Source organism: Lissotriton helveticus, chromosome 7 (genome assembly GCF_964261635.1).
Source record: "Lissotriton helveticus chromosome 7, aLisHel1.1, whole genome shotgun sequence".
In the NCBI taxonomy this organism is placed as follows: domain Eukaryota; kingdom Metazoa; phylum Chordata; class Amphibia; order Caudata; family Salamandridae; genus Lissotriton; species Lissotriton helveticus.
The window spans coordinates 1,147,275,756-1,147,291,493 of record NC_136068.1 but is presented as its reverse complement, the minus strand read 5'-3'; the positions used below and the strand labels follow the sequence as shown (position 1 = coordinate 1,147,291,493).

General features: G+C 42.0%; 1 protein-coding gene across 2 annotated transcripts in view; it reads right to left on the bottom strand.

Annotated features, from left to right (window-relative positions):
- The window catches only part of ABCA5 (ATP binding cassette subfamily A member 5), a 1,464,780-nt gene that overhangs the window by 1,360,309 nt on the left and 88,733 nt on the right, over positions 1 to 15,738 (bottom strand). The window contains exon 2 of one of the 2 annotated variants that reach the window (XM_078654285.1): positions 3,337 to 3,457. In XM_078654285.1, coding sequence (XP_078510411.1) covers positions 3,337 to 3,441 — 105 coding nt within the window. In that variant the 5' untranslated portion in view covers positions 3,442 to 3,457. The remainder of the gene's footprint in view (positions 1 to 3,336; positions 3,458 to 15,738) is intronic. The other variant, XM_078654286.1, reaches the window with a different exon arrangement.

Genomic DNA, 15,738 nt, shown 5'->3' with positions numbered 1-15,738 from the left:
CAGCGAAATTCTTCACAAACTTGGACATATATTCAATTAAACCTAAGAACGACTTAAGCTCCTCTTTGTTGGATGGTGCAGGAGCCAATCTAGCTGCATCCACAAGACTAGGCTTGGGACTTATCCCTTAACTGGTAATAGTATGGGCACGGTAAACCACAGATTGTACACCAATTTTGCATTTACTAAATTGGTTTGGTAAATCCTGCTCTGCTTAGTTTCTTAAGAACCTCCTCAAGAACTCTATTCTGCTCTTCCTTTGATTCGCCATACATAAGAATGTTGTCCTAGAACATGGGGTCTTCAATCTGTGGGGCGCGACCCCCAGGGGGGGCGTGGAGTCCTAGAAAGGGGGTCGCACATTCCTATCGTACTTTTGCCTGGGACTACCTGAAGCTGCAATCCAAAACGTTTGCGCTTCGTTTTGGATTCTGATTAGTGGCATCTTCAGGCGCTCTCATTGGTGATTGTCCTCCAATCAGAGAAATTGCAGATTTAACATCAGGAAATGCCGGGAACTGGGGCCATGAATATGCTCTGGCAAAGCGTCTGGAGTGCTTCATGTTATTGTTGTTTCCTGGACTTCCTCGTGTCCTTGCTGCTGCTGTGTTTTTCCAGCAGTTGGTATCCTTTTCGTGCTTCTTCGTGGCTGCCTTTGAAATACGTTTCCTGGTTTCCCCAGCACCTGGAACTTCGTGTTCGATAATAGGATTTTCTTTAGCGAACAATGTTTCTCTTTCACATTTATTTGATTTGGAGGCACTAACAAACAGTATTTATATGGCACGTACACTGCCAGTAGTTACAGAAAGCAGATGTTTTAGTGAGATCTAGTGTCTCACAAGCAAGCAACGCTGCCAGTGTTTTTAGATCACATTAAATAGTTTCTCTCTCCCCTAAATCAAGGCCATTCTTACTTTCTCTCACGTTCTTGTTTCCATCTAATATCTTCATTACTCCTTGTATTTCAAATGTTTCTTGTATTAACCCCAAAGATATTTTAGGCCCAAGATTTATATGAATGAAAGAGTGTGAGGAAGAGAAACGGAGAGTGAGAGAGAGCGAGACTGAAGGTGAGAGGGAACAGGGAGATCAATCAGGACAAAGAAAGACAAAACCAGGGGTGGAGAGAAAATAGGAGGCGTGGTAAGGACATGGAAAGAGAGGGATAGCGGAAGAGAAAAGTGAGCAGTGGGAGAAGGTGCAGAGTGTCTGAGGTGGAGGATAGGTGGCAGGCATGTTTGCAGAATGGCAGGGAAGGACGCAGTGTGGGAGAGAATGTGGGAGAAAGCCAAGATCGAGAATAATGGGGTACGTTTGGAGGGAAAGTTGGGACAAAGAGGAGGAAATGGGCAGAAAAGTCAAATGAGGAATTGCAATTTTTCTGCACACACTGGAAGCTCTGAAAACGTATTCTCCTCTTCTGTATTTGGTCCTGTACAATATATATTCCAAAGAAAGCCATTATCTTCTCTTTCATAAAATTAATCCATGTGCTGACTTTCAAATAATGAAAAAGTGGAGAGAGTGCGTAAATGATTTCACACAGGTATCCCTCAATTATTTCTTTCTGAGTACCTCTAGAGCAGGGGTCTTCAATCTGTGGTTCGACCCCCAGAGGGGTGTGCAGTGCTAGAAAGGGGGTTGCGCATTACCATCGCACTTTTGCCTGGAACTGCCTGAAGCTGCAATCTGGTGTCCTTTTCGTGTTTCTTCTTCGTGGCTGCCTTTGAAATACAATCCTGTGGTTGTTTCCTGGTTTCAGCGGCAACCGGAACTTCATGGAACTTGTAAGTAGGCTGCCTCTGCCCCACCTCCAACACCATTCCCTGGCTTTTTAATCTTCAGACACACGCACGCACACACACATTCTTAACTCCAAAAATTCACGCCCACCCTTTCCCCACTGCTGTCTTTGGGATTCCTCTGCTAAAGTAAGTCACACAACAATAACACGAGGTTAGAATAGTGGATGCAGGCTGTAGAGCATTTCTTATAGGTTCAGCCAGGCACCTGCTGACATGCCTTGGCTATGATTTCAGATCTTTTACTTTGCTTGGTCTCACCAAAAACTCTGCAGTGTGTTTTATGGCTATTTAAACATTCTCTAAATACGTTATTAGTACATGAGATGATACTGTGTTTCTGTGTTAAAGTACAATTTTCATACTTTCCCATTCTCTTCCATCCTCTGCTTGAAACCTCATCTCTCCTTCCACACATCTTTGTCTTTTATTATCATTTCTTTTCTTTCACTTTTGTCCTGCTGCTGACATCACCCACATAATGTTGTCAAATGTGTAGCTTCACCATAGAAAGCCAAGGTGGTCCCTTCACTGTATTTCTGTTTGGAAGATTGTCCATGGCTGGGGTGTGGGGGGTGTATTACCCCTTCACCTCCTTGTCAAACTTCCTGTCTCTCTCCCTATCTCCTCTCCCTTAAAATCTTTCAGGTGGCTTCTTCACGCCTGGTTTTGTTCTCTCTACACCTGTCCTCCCACTCCCCCCGCTGCCATCATGTCCAGGGCAGGCATGGCTCTCTGTTTTGCTATATAAGTGCATTTCCCACCAACAGGATCATGTAAACAGTAACCATTACCGACACAGAAACAATTAGGTCTGCAGAAATTCAAATCCGGCTAGTGATCATCTTTATTTCTAAACTTTGCTTAACCCTTTGAACAGTTCTGGAACTGTCCTTTTGTTGTACTGTGCACATATTCGGTAGTTATTATAAAAGTGTGGTGTTTCCATAGCTATTGCTACACATAGACCTCTTTTTTCAGCTTTGATAATTGCATTGCCTTTTACCTCAACTACCTAACTGTACTTCACTTCCATTGTGCAATTCCCTGACCGCTTATCCATGTTTACCTTAAGAGTTAAGAAGCCATAGCGAGCCTAACTTTCCATCACAGACCCAGATCCCAGGTCAGTGTGGAACACTATTATTCTCACTTTTCTTTTGTATCGGTGTGTGGGCTCTGGAGAAAAGGAAAAAGAGCGTGAATGTGAGTGCAAGTGTTTGTTCACGTTAATGAAGCTTATACATCTTGATATAGAAAAGTAAAAAAAAATGGCTTCGTGAACTATTGTTGATTTACAAAGAACAGGGTATAGTCAATCATGTAGCTATTTTATTAGGTACATTTTGAAATATATCTAAACAAACACCTACTTAACGCTACAATTATTCTCGTTACATATTCCCTATTATTATGTGCAGAAAGTGCAATAAAGACTCGGAAATATTTCTACAAATAAATAGAAAGACAGTTGAAAAAAGTTTAAGTCAGCGATGCACGTTTGCACATATGCTTCAAATGAACTCTATACCTGTATGCTGGTCTTCTTGGTTCTGCACTTAACCAGGTAGTTCTTGTACAGGAGAGCTTTGGTCTGTCGCCAGACTTTTGCATCTTTAACCGAAACAGATGCCATAATGGAGAGCTGCTACCTTGAAGGAAGTAGAAATAAGAGCAAATAATTTACACGAATAAAATATGTAAACACAAAAGATAATATTTCCCCAAATTATGTCAAATTGATGCATTTTTCTATTTTAACAATTAATGCATTCCTGCCTTTTACTCTTAATGTCATCATAATTCGATGCCTAAAATATTTCAAGTCTGCTCTGTGCAGGATAGCCATCAAACGTCGGGCAACAAAAATGCGTAAACAACGCGGAGATCAATTAGATAAAAATGGGTTTACAAAAACTAAATTTAGATTGCTGCACATTTTAAGGCACAACCCCACAGGACTAGTTGGAGCAGCACGGTTAGAATCTCTACATAGAAGAGGCACGTGCGATACATCCACACTGTAATAACCAGTCATTCATAAACGGTCTGTGGTTGTGAGATTTCAAGGTTTACGAAGGATGGGATTTCCTAGCACATGCACTACACAAATACAGGCAAATTCCTTTCTGTTACGCTACATTGGTGCATTAATATGTATGAACAAGTTTAAAATTGCAAAATATTTGTCAACAATTAGTTAACCTTCATACTAAATTATAGTCTCCTGATAAAATTTCTAACAAGGTAATATCAGTATTTCAAACTTACTGGTAAAGCTATACCAGAGTATTCAATGGGATTTAAAACTTCAAAGTACAATGGGTGCAAACTACAAATCTTACAAAATATGGTGTCAAAGTAACGCTATTTATCAGTTAAGGTGCTTTAATACAAAGGGTATCATGACAAAAACACAAACCTTAATGAATTCACCCTTAAAAAATGGCTTGGATGTGCTTTTTATGTGCCGTGTGGGTAGGTGAATACTAATTATTATTATATTTTTGCATAGCTGTAAGCCAAAAAAAAAAAAACCTTTAACAAAATATTTTGAGACCATTATAACTGAAAGTTATTATTATTTTATGTTTCTACTTCTCAACTGCTTGAAAGCGGTGAGGCGTAGCTCCTCCGCCCGTAGCAGAGGAGCCACCTCTCATTTACAATGAGTTTGCAGCACACCTTTGAATCCCAGTACTCACCTGCCTTGCTCATTTTTAAGCAAAGATTATCAAATTGTCTTCTCCATGGTCTGAATCTCACATACCTTAACTATGTTGCACAACTATTGTGTTGTAAGATGTATACTCTTGTAATCCCCATCTGAAATTGTAAAGCGCTCCTATACCCACCTGAGTCAAGTTCGCGCTATATAAAACTTTAAAATAAATAATCTCTGTTCTCAATAGGGTCTTCACCTCAATTGGCGCAATGATAGTAAGAAATAACATATCCCATTAGAGGAGCAACCAAATTACCATATGTTAATGGGTTTGCCCTGGCAATCCGCTCTAGCAGTTTCTAAATGATCTCTGGATAAAGGCGCATAAAGGGGTAAACAGAACGAATAGCCTGGCCTGCCATGCGACGGTTCGAACACGCCCCTGGAATAGCATAGTACATTTGGCAAGTTGGCTTGTTGACGAACTGGAGGCACCCGTGGCTTGGTAAGAGCGCCTAATGCCTTGAGAAGTCTTCTGTCATCTTCCATTTCCGTACAGCCGCACGAGACTTTCGTTAGAAATAAAGTCTTGCAGAATGTCAACATTGTTGTGTTGCCTCTCGCGGAGCAAGGGCAACCAGGTGAGTTCACAGTGGGGAGGCCTAGGAGCTGAATAATAATTACAGGACACACTGGTGGCGTTACACACTGGCTCGCCTCCGTAGCCTAAAGTGGCGTACGTGAGTGCCGAGCGTACTTTTATTGAACACCGGTAATATGACCTTTAACGTTACGTGCGTGCCCATTATAGAAGAGTTGGGTGTCATCAGCATAGAGGTAATAGTTGATTCCGGCTTGTTTCAAGATGAGAGCAAGTGTTCCATAAAGATATTGAAGAGGGGGAGGGGGGGGCAGAGGTATATTGTGGCGCAGGTGATCTGCAGTAGGGGGCACAAAGATGTGTAGCAGGTAGTCCCTGCAGATGAACTTAAGGGGGTACAAGTCGAAGTACAGATAGAGGGCAGAGGTTGTCATGCAGATAGAGGTCACAGGCTGACGTCAGCGAGGTCTCATGTTGAAGGTTAGTCACCCACCGTGTCCTGTTTTAATTCTTCGCACTCCGGTACTTGAAGACTTCTTCCCATCTTGTTTTTCAGGACTGGAAGCCACAGCACGCATAGAACAAGCATTTGCAATGCAATAGGTCTCGCATTTACGCGAGTTTGAGCTGGTGACATTGCAAATTACAATGCCTTTTATTTTTAAAAACATAAACAAGAGTCATTGTCATTTACAATGCCAATAGCTTAAACTTGCGTAAATGCGAGACCTATTGCATTGCAAATGCTTGTTTAATATTAGGCAGTGCAAGGCAGTAAGGATGTCAGCAAAGAAGGCAGTTTTCATATATAATTGTCATCCTCATAATGGTGACTGGAAACACAGACTCCTCCACTATGAAGCCCACTGGCTCCATATACAAAGTGAACAATACTGAGATAGTATAGGGCCATCCTGCACTCCTCATTAAAAATAGGCATTTACCATTCCCACGAGCTAAACAAAGAACCATATCTTTAGATCCCAGGCGAGTCATGAGGATTTCAATGAGGCTCAGATAATCAACTGTATCAAAGAGGAGTCTGTGGCCAAACCAGTGACTTTTTCCACACTATATGACTGTTCCCAAATTGGGGATGTTCTAGGTTGGGGCTGGCGATTATTTGGTTGGGAAAATGGAGACCACATGTTTTGAGGGAGTTAAACCCATGTCGTTAGGAGTACGAGTAAATCTACCAACATGAAATGTTGAAATAATTTGTGTTCTTGGATTAATGGACGCTCATCATGATGTTGTCAGACTTTTCACTATGGGGTAACCTTGAGTTCCTGACTCTAGGATTACATCTATGATTATAATACTTTCTTGAGCTTCATCTCAATCATTTTCAAAGAGAAAAACTGAAGTACGCCTGAGGCCGGGCTTACGTCTCCCAACCCGCCCAAAAAAAAGTAACATAATGGGGAGCCGCGACCTACGTCCAATAGGTCAAGGGAGCCTCGTGTTGAAAAAGATTGGGAACCACTGCTCCATACGGATACCAATATTACATTTGTGTGAGCTTGACTCTTTGTTATCTTAAACTGCGCTTCCACATTCGAACCACATTCTCGGACTTTCAGTGTGATCTTGGACAGCTCCCTGTGTGATGAATTGGGAAAGTGTGAGGTGAAAAAGCAAGAGGCTGGAGCCTGTACAGGGCTGATGGACTGATTTGCATGTGACAGAGTGGGTGAGGCAGACAATAAGATAGTTACTAAGACAGTATGTAAGCATGTTAATGAGACAGCGAGTGAGGTAATTGAGCACGTGAATAAGCAAATGAGAGGATGTTTTATGATGGAGAGACTACGTTAACATACTAGAGATAATACCTGGCACTCCTAGTAACATGCTAGCACTGGTACATAAGAGAATTCTTTGCAAAGCAAATCCCAGCACACTGGATGCAATCCTTTGTATACTGGGGAACCATGGCACAATGCTTAAGTACTGGAGGTAAGCATTGGAATAAGGGAGGGTAATCATGTCATGTTGGGGAAAATCATGACGGAATGCTGGCTCTGACATACTAGAAGTAGGTTGTGAAATATTCGTCACCACTGGGAAACTCAACGCTTCAATGGCAAAATTTGGAGAAATATAAGTAATTCTTGTCACATAGGGACAACCATGTTATATATAAGACATGCACCTATCACAAAAGCCTAGCCCTGGCACCCTGGAGGTAAGTGGTGATATAAGGAGGGCACCCACAGCACATTTTGAAAATATAAGGTCAACTCTTCAGTGACCTCAGACTACACTGGCACATCATTAAAGTATTTTAACATTTAATAATTATTTGACATTTTTGCAATTTTATGTGAAAAGTGAGCTTTAAAATGTTCTATATTTCCTCATATTTTTTTTCAAATTTTTCTCATAGGAAGAAGTCCCCTCCCCAACGTACGCTGTTATATCTCGTCTGACTCACTCAAATTCGTTCAAGTATTTTTAAAACATCGCATTTTCAAATATCACTAGTCCGCAGTGCACAGACCCAGAAGGCTAGTGCACACACCATAAATGCAATCTACTCCTGGGTATCAGCTTCGATTCATTACTCACTTTCTGAAATTGGGAGCGACTGATTATTTACAACCACAGCCCCTTCAACGTGATGTTTTAATCCAAACTATCTAGTCTTCCATCAACAAGAGGAATCACTCTTTTCATTGCACATTGCGTGTCCCCTCTTAGACGCTACATCAAATACTCTTGTTTAACTGTCGAAAGAGGTCTTCAAAGGAATGCATTTTGCACAGATCCAAGAAACAAAAGAGGGCACCTCATTGCTGAGTTCATAGAGAAGAACATGTCCACGTTAGCTAAGTGGGTATTGACATTAACAGAAGTAACTCAGTTAAAGGAAGTCGGTGTTTATACTCTTGTGAAGATAAGCGTTGTGAATGTTGTTTATGCTGTGACCCTAGCAATAAATGTTACGTCGCTAATCTCTAGTGTACCGAGCTGGAGCTTACTCAGACGAATACAAAACCTCGGAGGACCATGTCTGCAGTAAGAAGGGATGATCAAAACAACAACTTTAAAAGCGTTGGACTACATTTCTTTATAACCAACGAGTATGCAACCCAAGGAAAATCTAGAAAGGAAGCAGGAGACGTTTCTGAAAGATGTATCCCCAATCGAATTTCTATCGTGATGTATCTGTGCGCCTGTAAACTTGGCATCATATTTGCAGAAAGAAAGAAAACACCGCAAAGTGAGAGAAAGAAGGAGCTACGGAGTGCAAACCGTCCACTGGGCTGAAGAGGGTTTAGCATGTAATCACCTACAGTAGACTGGGATGCTGATAAAACTGACACATGGACACAGAGTAAATGATTAGCTTCCAAATCAAATTTCAAAGCTTTATTCGACAGCAAGTCATAAAAGCAGTTACATCCCAACACTACACAATAAATACTAAGCCTAAAATTCATCTTTAAAACATACATTAAACACTTTATGCTGTCAGTTTCATTACTCAATATAAAATATTCCATCAAGAATTATATAAAAATCGATCGTAAAAAAAAACATAGTGACAATAATACATTAGACTGCGTCAGATAATTGTAAAGTGCGGGTGCGAATAGACCAAGCCCATCCTAGAAATTTTGCAACAGCAATCGCAAAGTATGGTGAACAATCTGATTCCAATATTCTAAGCGCCTCTATATGCCTGCGTGTTCTTAAATTACGACACACTGGTTTTATCCATTTTCGACGTGGGCAGTGATAGAGAGGGCATACAAACAGTAAGTGAGAAACATTCTAAACAAGGTCTTTACAATAGTGACATTTCTCATCCCGGTTCGTAGACCAATTTTGTGTAAATACATTTAAGGGGAGAGTTCCAAATCTGAATTGAAAATACAGTTTTCTGTCGAACGGTTTTTCGATGATGTCCCAATAGAGTTCACAAGATGGTACTGTTTTGACATCAAGAAACCGTCGAGTTAGTTTGGAGTTGGAACCAGTACAAAAAGCAGATGACCGAACCATGGCCCAATACATTTTCTTCAAGATGATCTTCGATGGAAAACATGTTACATCAGTATTAGCCCAGAGATTGTCTAAACCCAGCTTAGATAATAGGCTCCGTAGTTCTTTAAGCCACAAGATGGTATGAAAGCGGTCAGCATTAATAATATCCGCTAGGGCTGCAGCATAGTGAGCTAATTCCGGCGTTGTCATTATCCGTCTCCAATATAACAGAGGGTGTAGGCGGGCTAAGTCCTCAATACTTTTTCTGCCAAGATCAAGCAGCAGAGGGACAGTGGGAGTGCTTTGTGGTGCCCCCACTAAGCGCCGCAAGAACCTATTCTCTGCCAATGACAGGTCCCTCAGGTTAGAAAATCCCCATAATTCCGAACCATACAGTGAGGCACTTATCACCTTCATGTTATAAATTTCTAAAGCAGGGGTGATTGGTTTAGTCAATGAGGCTCTATGTTTGAGCGCTACTACACCTGCTAACTGATGGAATTTTAGAGTTGCCATATTAATATGATTTTTCCATCGCATATTACCCTGAAGGGATATTCCTAGATATGTGAAGGCCTCTACCTGCTCTAATGGTGTGCCATTGTAAGTTATTGAGCCTTTGAATTTCTTCCGTAGGTTCATACAAATAAACTTGGTCTTGGAAGTGTTCAACTCTAGACCCCGGTTCTCACAAAACTCTCCAAATGCATTAATTGCCTTCTGGAGCCCACTAGTTAGTTCGTGATACTATCAGTGTGTCATCCGCAAACATGAGGACTGGCACACGCGCCCCCGCTAGTACTGGTGCGTCGGTGGGTAACCTTCTAAGATAGTCCACTATACCATTAATGTATATAGAAAACTATACCATTAATGTATATAGAAAACAATGTGGGGGCCAAGACGCATCCCTGTCTAACCCCACGTTCCACAGGGAAAGGATCAGTCACTTCACCCTGGACCCCCCATCTGATTGTAGCATAGTTATTTTCATGCAAGCGGACAAGCAATGTTAGCAGTTCTGGACTTATACCGGCTTCTGCAAGCACACTCCAGAGTTTTTGCCGTGGAACTAGATCAAAAGCTGATTTTAAATCAACAAAAACGGCATAAAGAGGCCCATTGGTTAGAGTCACATTCCTCCAATAGAGGGCTATAAAATAAAAGACCTGGTCGATTGAGCTTGTCAGGGGGCGAAAACCAGCTTGATATGGAGACAAAATATTTTTTCAGCTATCCACGATTGGAGCTTGTTTAGCACTAGTCGACCCATCAGTTTTTTAGCTGAATCTATAAGGCTGATGGGTCTATAGTTACTGGGTAGCGATTTGTCACCCTTTTTAAAAACTGGAATTATTTCCGCACCCTTCCAAGAACTCGGAATGGGGGCACCCTGGGCCACAGAGTTGGCTAGCCATGTAAAATACTGACACCATGATTCCCGATCACTTAAAAACACATCGGCAGGAATACCATCCATACCTGGCGCTCTTCCCCCTGTCACACAGTCTAATGCAATACTGACATCTTTTGTGGTAAACACTTGGCAGCTGTAGAAGACCGTGGGTGGTAGGGTGTAGCTATCTGCTACGCATAGAAGCAGACGTACCCGTGGCGACTCTAGATGCAGACTAATATCAAGATCAGGCATCACTCCTAACGAGCCACTCACCGCCATTCAAAGGTGTGGGGATAACCATTTAAAAGGAGACGTACGCCACGGGGAAGAGGCCATCTATAATATTACAGGGCCTTGTATTAAACAAGGTAAAATCCCGTATCCAGAGGAAATGTAATGATATTCGACCCCTGAACAGAAGCTAAGCGAAAATATCCTCCTTCTGATGACCACATATTCTAAGGATACTGATTTCAATGTGGATCTGATGTCTTCATAATGCGTGAAGAAAGAGACCTTCTTTAAAGAAAAACACCTTCTTTAAGGAAGGATACTTGAGTTTAACCCCAAGGGACTTCGATTATTGTCCTGAGGAAGGTGTGCCGATATCCAAAGGCAGTGACACCGAAACGCGTCAACGCATTTTCTTTGTTCATAGAATTCAAGCCCAGTAAATCTCTGATATAAGATCAAAAGAAAAATACGAGATTTGTTCTAAGAAATATTAGCAGGGCTTTATGAATCTTGTAATCAACAATAGAAACGGTTGTTTTTGACTCTTGGGGGTTTTGTTTTTGAATCCACATGATTGGTATTGTTTTCTTTACATTAAATTGCTATGTATGTGGTTAGGATCTGTTGACACCTTGAAATATGCTAGGCCTTGTGTTGATTTACACATATATACTAACGAATTAATTTGCAATTTTGACTTTTACCTACTGTATGGACTGTTTTTTTCTTGTTTTTAAATGACAACATTGATTATGTAATGCATTGTATTTTATCTATTTATGTATGTTTCCCTCTGTTTTAAATAAAAAAGGTCTGTGAACGGTATAAAATAGTTTATGACCAATGATTGCTTCTAGTATGAAGGAGTGAATGAATGGTGTCTTCCAGGGATCCTCTTTAGACTTATTGTAGCTATCTGCAGCCAGGTTACAGGCATAATGGGGCTTGAAGAAATCTATCCACAGGTTTCTTGCAACATTATTTTGTGGGGATTCTGCTGCCCCTCCTCTGTCCCACTTAATAATTGCCCAAAATTGCTTTTGATCTTTAGCGGCACAAGCAGATTTCAGGTCAAGCCAATGGTCCTCGTTCCACTGTTTCTTAGCTTTTTTTTGGGCTTTTCTATATATATGTCCCTGGCCGCCCTCACTCCTATAATATTCCTAGACCGGAGTGCCGTACTGAGGTTCTGACGGGCTATTCTACACGATTGGTCATACCACCCTACCTTAGGTAACTTTCTCGTACCCATATTTTGTTTGATTGTTTTGAGAAAGAACCCTTGGAGCCTATTAAAGAATTACTATGAGCCTCTGCCATAATTCCAGGGAAATTTGGTTTATTGCTGTGTAATTTTAGATTATTTACTACCTCGGCCACTACTCTCTTAAGATCCTCAATTTTCTCTGAATCTTCTACCAATCTACCCCATTTTACATGGCGCTGATTGTTTGAGGAAACTATGTCTAGGGTCACCTTGTCACCCCTCTGACTTGATTCTCTCAATCCTAAATTAATTTGGAAATCCATGCAAAGAGGATTGTGATTACTTTCAATTCTACTTTTTACAATCATATCTTGCAGTCTATGCCAATCCCTGATATCCACCAGGAAGTAGTCTATTCGGCTGGTTGACCTACCATTATCAAATGTGTTACTCCCTTGACGATCTGATGGAGTACGCCCATTTGCTGCTCTAAGACCCCTTGCTATGCATAGACTCTTAGTTTGAATAGCCACCGTGGGCCATCTCTTAACCACGGCCAGTTCAAGTTGGGGAACTCCCCATTTACTATCCTCCTCTGAGGCCAGAATCTGGTCCTCTTGTCCTAGAGGTTCAAAAGTGGTGTTAATGTCACCCCCTACTATAATAGATAGCTGGGTTGGCAGCAATTCAAGTTCTTGGTCAAGTACAGATATTATTTCCGATGTGTTCCCACCCCCTACCCCCCTGGCATAAATATTGAACATGGCCATACCTTGGCCATTAGCCCACATGATGTTAACTGATAGTATATCACTTGATGGGAGGTTCCTTTTGTGGATTTTACAATCTAGTGATTGACGTACCCAAATTATCAAACCTCCAGATGGGCGCCCTTTAGGATTTTTTATAGCCGGGATGTAAAAGTTAAGAAACCCTAGCCGGTAGACTGGACTCAGTGACCATGTTTCCTGGAACAAGATAATATCATGTTCGTCAATGAAGTCACACCATTCTGGGGAAGTCAGTTTATTAGCTCTTCCGGCGAGATTCCAAGAAAGGAAAGTCAGCCTAGTTTTTTCTATAATTAGACCTGCATGGTCAAGAGGTGTCAGCCTGTCTTGTCTCGGAGACACCAAAACGTCTTCGGGGTCTAAATTAACAGAATGGTAGACTAATGAATCAGAACAAGAGACTGTACACCCTTGACCAGTATTACTCTCCAAATTACTCAAAGTCAACTGTACAGGGACTTCCTTATGTGGCCCTATTTCCTTTAAAGTGAGTGGTCTCCTCCTTCTTGCTAGGGGCGCAATAGGCTCACTGCCCTTATCAACGGTAGTACAGAGGCTGTCACGCGCTATCAAATCATTACATTCGGTGATTTCACCCCAACCAAGTCAATCACATTCATTAAGATTAGATAGTGCTGAAAACCTATTTTCAAGGCTCAGGCCCCAATCACTATTTTGGCCACCCCTTCCCCTTCCCTTTGTCATCAAATTCCATTTAGTCCTCAATATACCTGGGTTCAGATCAATTCCTCTTCTAGGATAGAAGAATTCAAGAGTAAGTGGAACTATGTCTGCAGTTCTACGTTGGGGGGGAACAAATTTGGCAGGATGTTAGGGAGTGCATCAGGCCCTGAGAAGTTTAACACTACACAGTCACCCCCAAATTTTTTTGGGCTGTTCTCTACCCAATCAACTCTTCTTGCCATGACTAAATCCCCTGCTAACTGCCGCTTGCCCCACGGGGATATTACCATATTGTTAGATAGCCAATGTGATGCTTTGCTTAGCAAAGAAGGTGTAGATTCCATCTGGCCAGGTTTTAAAGGTGGTACATTGGCCAAGACCAAGACAAGGGGAGAGGCTTTTACGATGAGCTCTACTGGACCTTTCTCTGGATGCGAAACAGTTTGTCCCGCTAACCTTGCTGGGAGACCTTCTTCAGATAGTACATGGTCCCGTACCTCTTGATAATGAATAGGGAGAGGATTTGGTGCTGTTACCTCTCCACTCCCCACCGTAAGTCCCATGGGTGCTCTTTTTGGCTCAACTCTACATGCTACTTGATTTGGTATATCCCCACCTCATCAATGGTCTTTTTTAGAAGCCCCCCTAGTCTGTGGACCTCTTCTGTTAGTTGGTCAATTTTTGCTACCAATGGTTTGATAATACCCTTTATCTTTAAATCAAACATGCTCGCTAATTTCTTAAGCTGATCATCTCCCAGAAATGTACTCCCACCGTTCTCCCCCCTTCCTTCATCCGTGTCGCATTTCTTTTTTGGCGGTGAGGCTAGTCTTTTTCTACTTGAACGTAGCCCACCTCGTTTGGGAAGACCCTTATTGCACCCTCTAGTGGTTCTAGGTGCCAGCACGGGCACTGGGGGCGGGGAATTTTCCTCTGCTGTATCTGGTTTGTCCTCATCTACATTTTCAGACACAACAGTAGCTAATACATTCTGTGTGAGAATCTCATTATTAGTCTGGTCAAACGCAAAAGCGTCATTACTAATGTCTGGATCCAATAAATCTACTCCAGTAGGATCAGGCACAATGGTAATGGGTGAGAGACTCAGGCCCAATGAGGACCTTCTCTCACTATTAATTTTTGCGACAACCTGAACTAAATAGTTATCCATGGTGTTATAAGGTACAGTGGGAGTCTTTTGCTTAGACATAATGGCCTGTTCCAATATATAAGACTGCTTACAACTCAGTAGTATAGTGTTCAAGAATGGATAGCAGTCTAAAAACAAGCATTTGCAATGCAATAGGTCTCGCATTATTAAAGTTAGAGCTATTGGCATTGTAAATGGCAATGCCTTTTATTTATGTTTTTGTTTTTAAACATTTACAATGCTAATAGGTTAGCCCCTTCGCTGCGGGGGTAATTCCCCCGCTGTGCTGGGGGAGAGGTGGGCGCGCATAGTGCTCCCATGCTCATGACGAGCTGAGCTTGTCATGAGCTACAGTGCTCCTGTGCTCATGACGAGTTCAGCTCGTCACAGGTGCATTGGTTCCTGTGGAATGCTCAGCACAGCAGGGGAATTCTCCCCGCACCTGAGCGTTCCATGGCCTATGACGAGCTGAGCTCGTCATGAGCACCGGAGCACCGTGCCTCATGACGAGCGCAGCTCGTCATGAGCATGGAAAATGTTAAACTCTCGCAAAAATGAGACCTATTGCATTGCAAATGCTTGTTTAAAGGACGCCCCAGACACTACTTCCCCAACCTACCAACCTTCAGACTGCAAGCTTATCTTAACAAGTCCATACCTGAATACATCGTGCTTTGAAGAGCAGCACATGCGCTGCTCAGGAACGACCTTAAAAGTCTCTGTTTTAATAGCATTATACAATATGGTCGGGTATACAGGGAAGAGCCGATTCTGCAGCTAGGATGGCTAGAATGTTCAGGCAGTGTTGAATAGTTGTCAAGGGCTATTCATTCGTTGCCTTTTGGAGGATAAAGAACATTCTTTTCTGCTCCTAAAAAAATGTAATAGGTGTCAGTTATAAAGGGCTTTTATGTTAAGCGCTACACATGGAACATTGTTGTTACAATTGCGGGAGGAATAGGCAGTACACTGATTTTAGTCTTTACGGGTTTTATTTTTAGATACAGTGAGTCTGAGCTTTTCTTTCGGTTGGTTGTTACTTCTCGAGGTGAACGGCTCCTAGCCGCCTTTCGGATCCCGGATTCCGTAGAAGTAGCCCTGCGTCCTCTATCGGGTTTCCGTCGCGGTGATTCTCCTTCCGCTTCCGTCTTGCCTCTCGATTAAAACAAAGAGAAGACGACGTGGTATCAGTGCTTGTTTTTACAATAT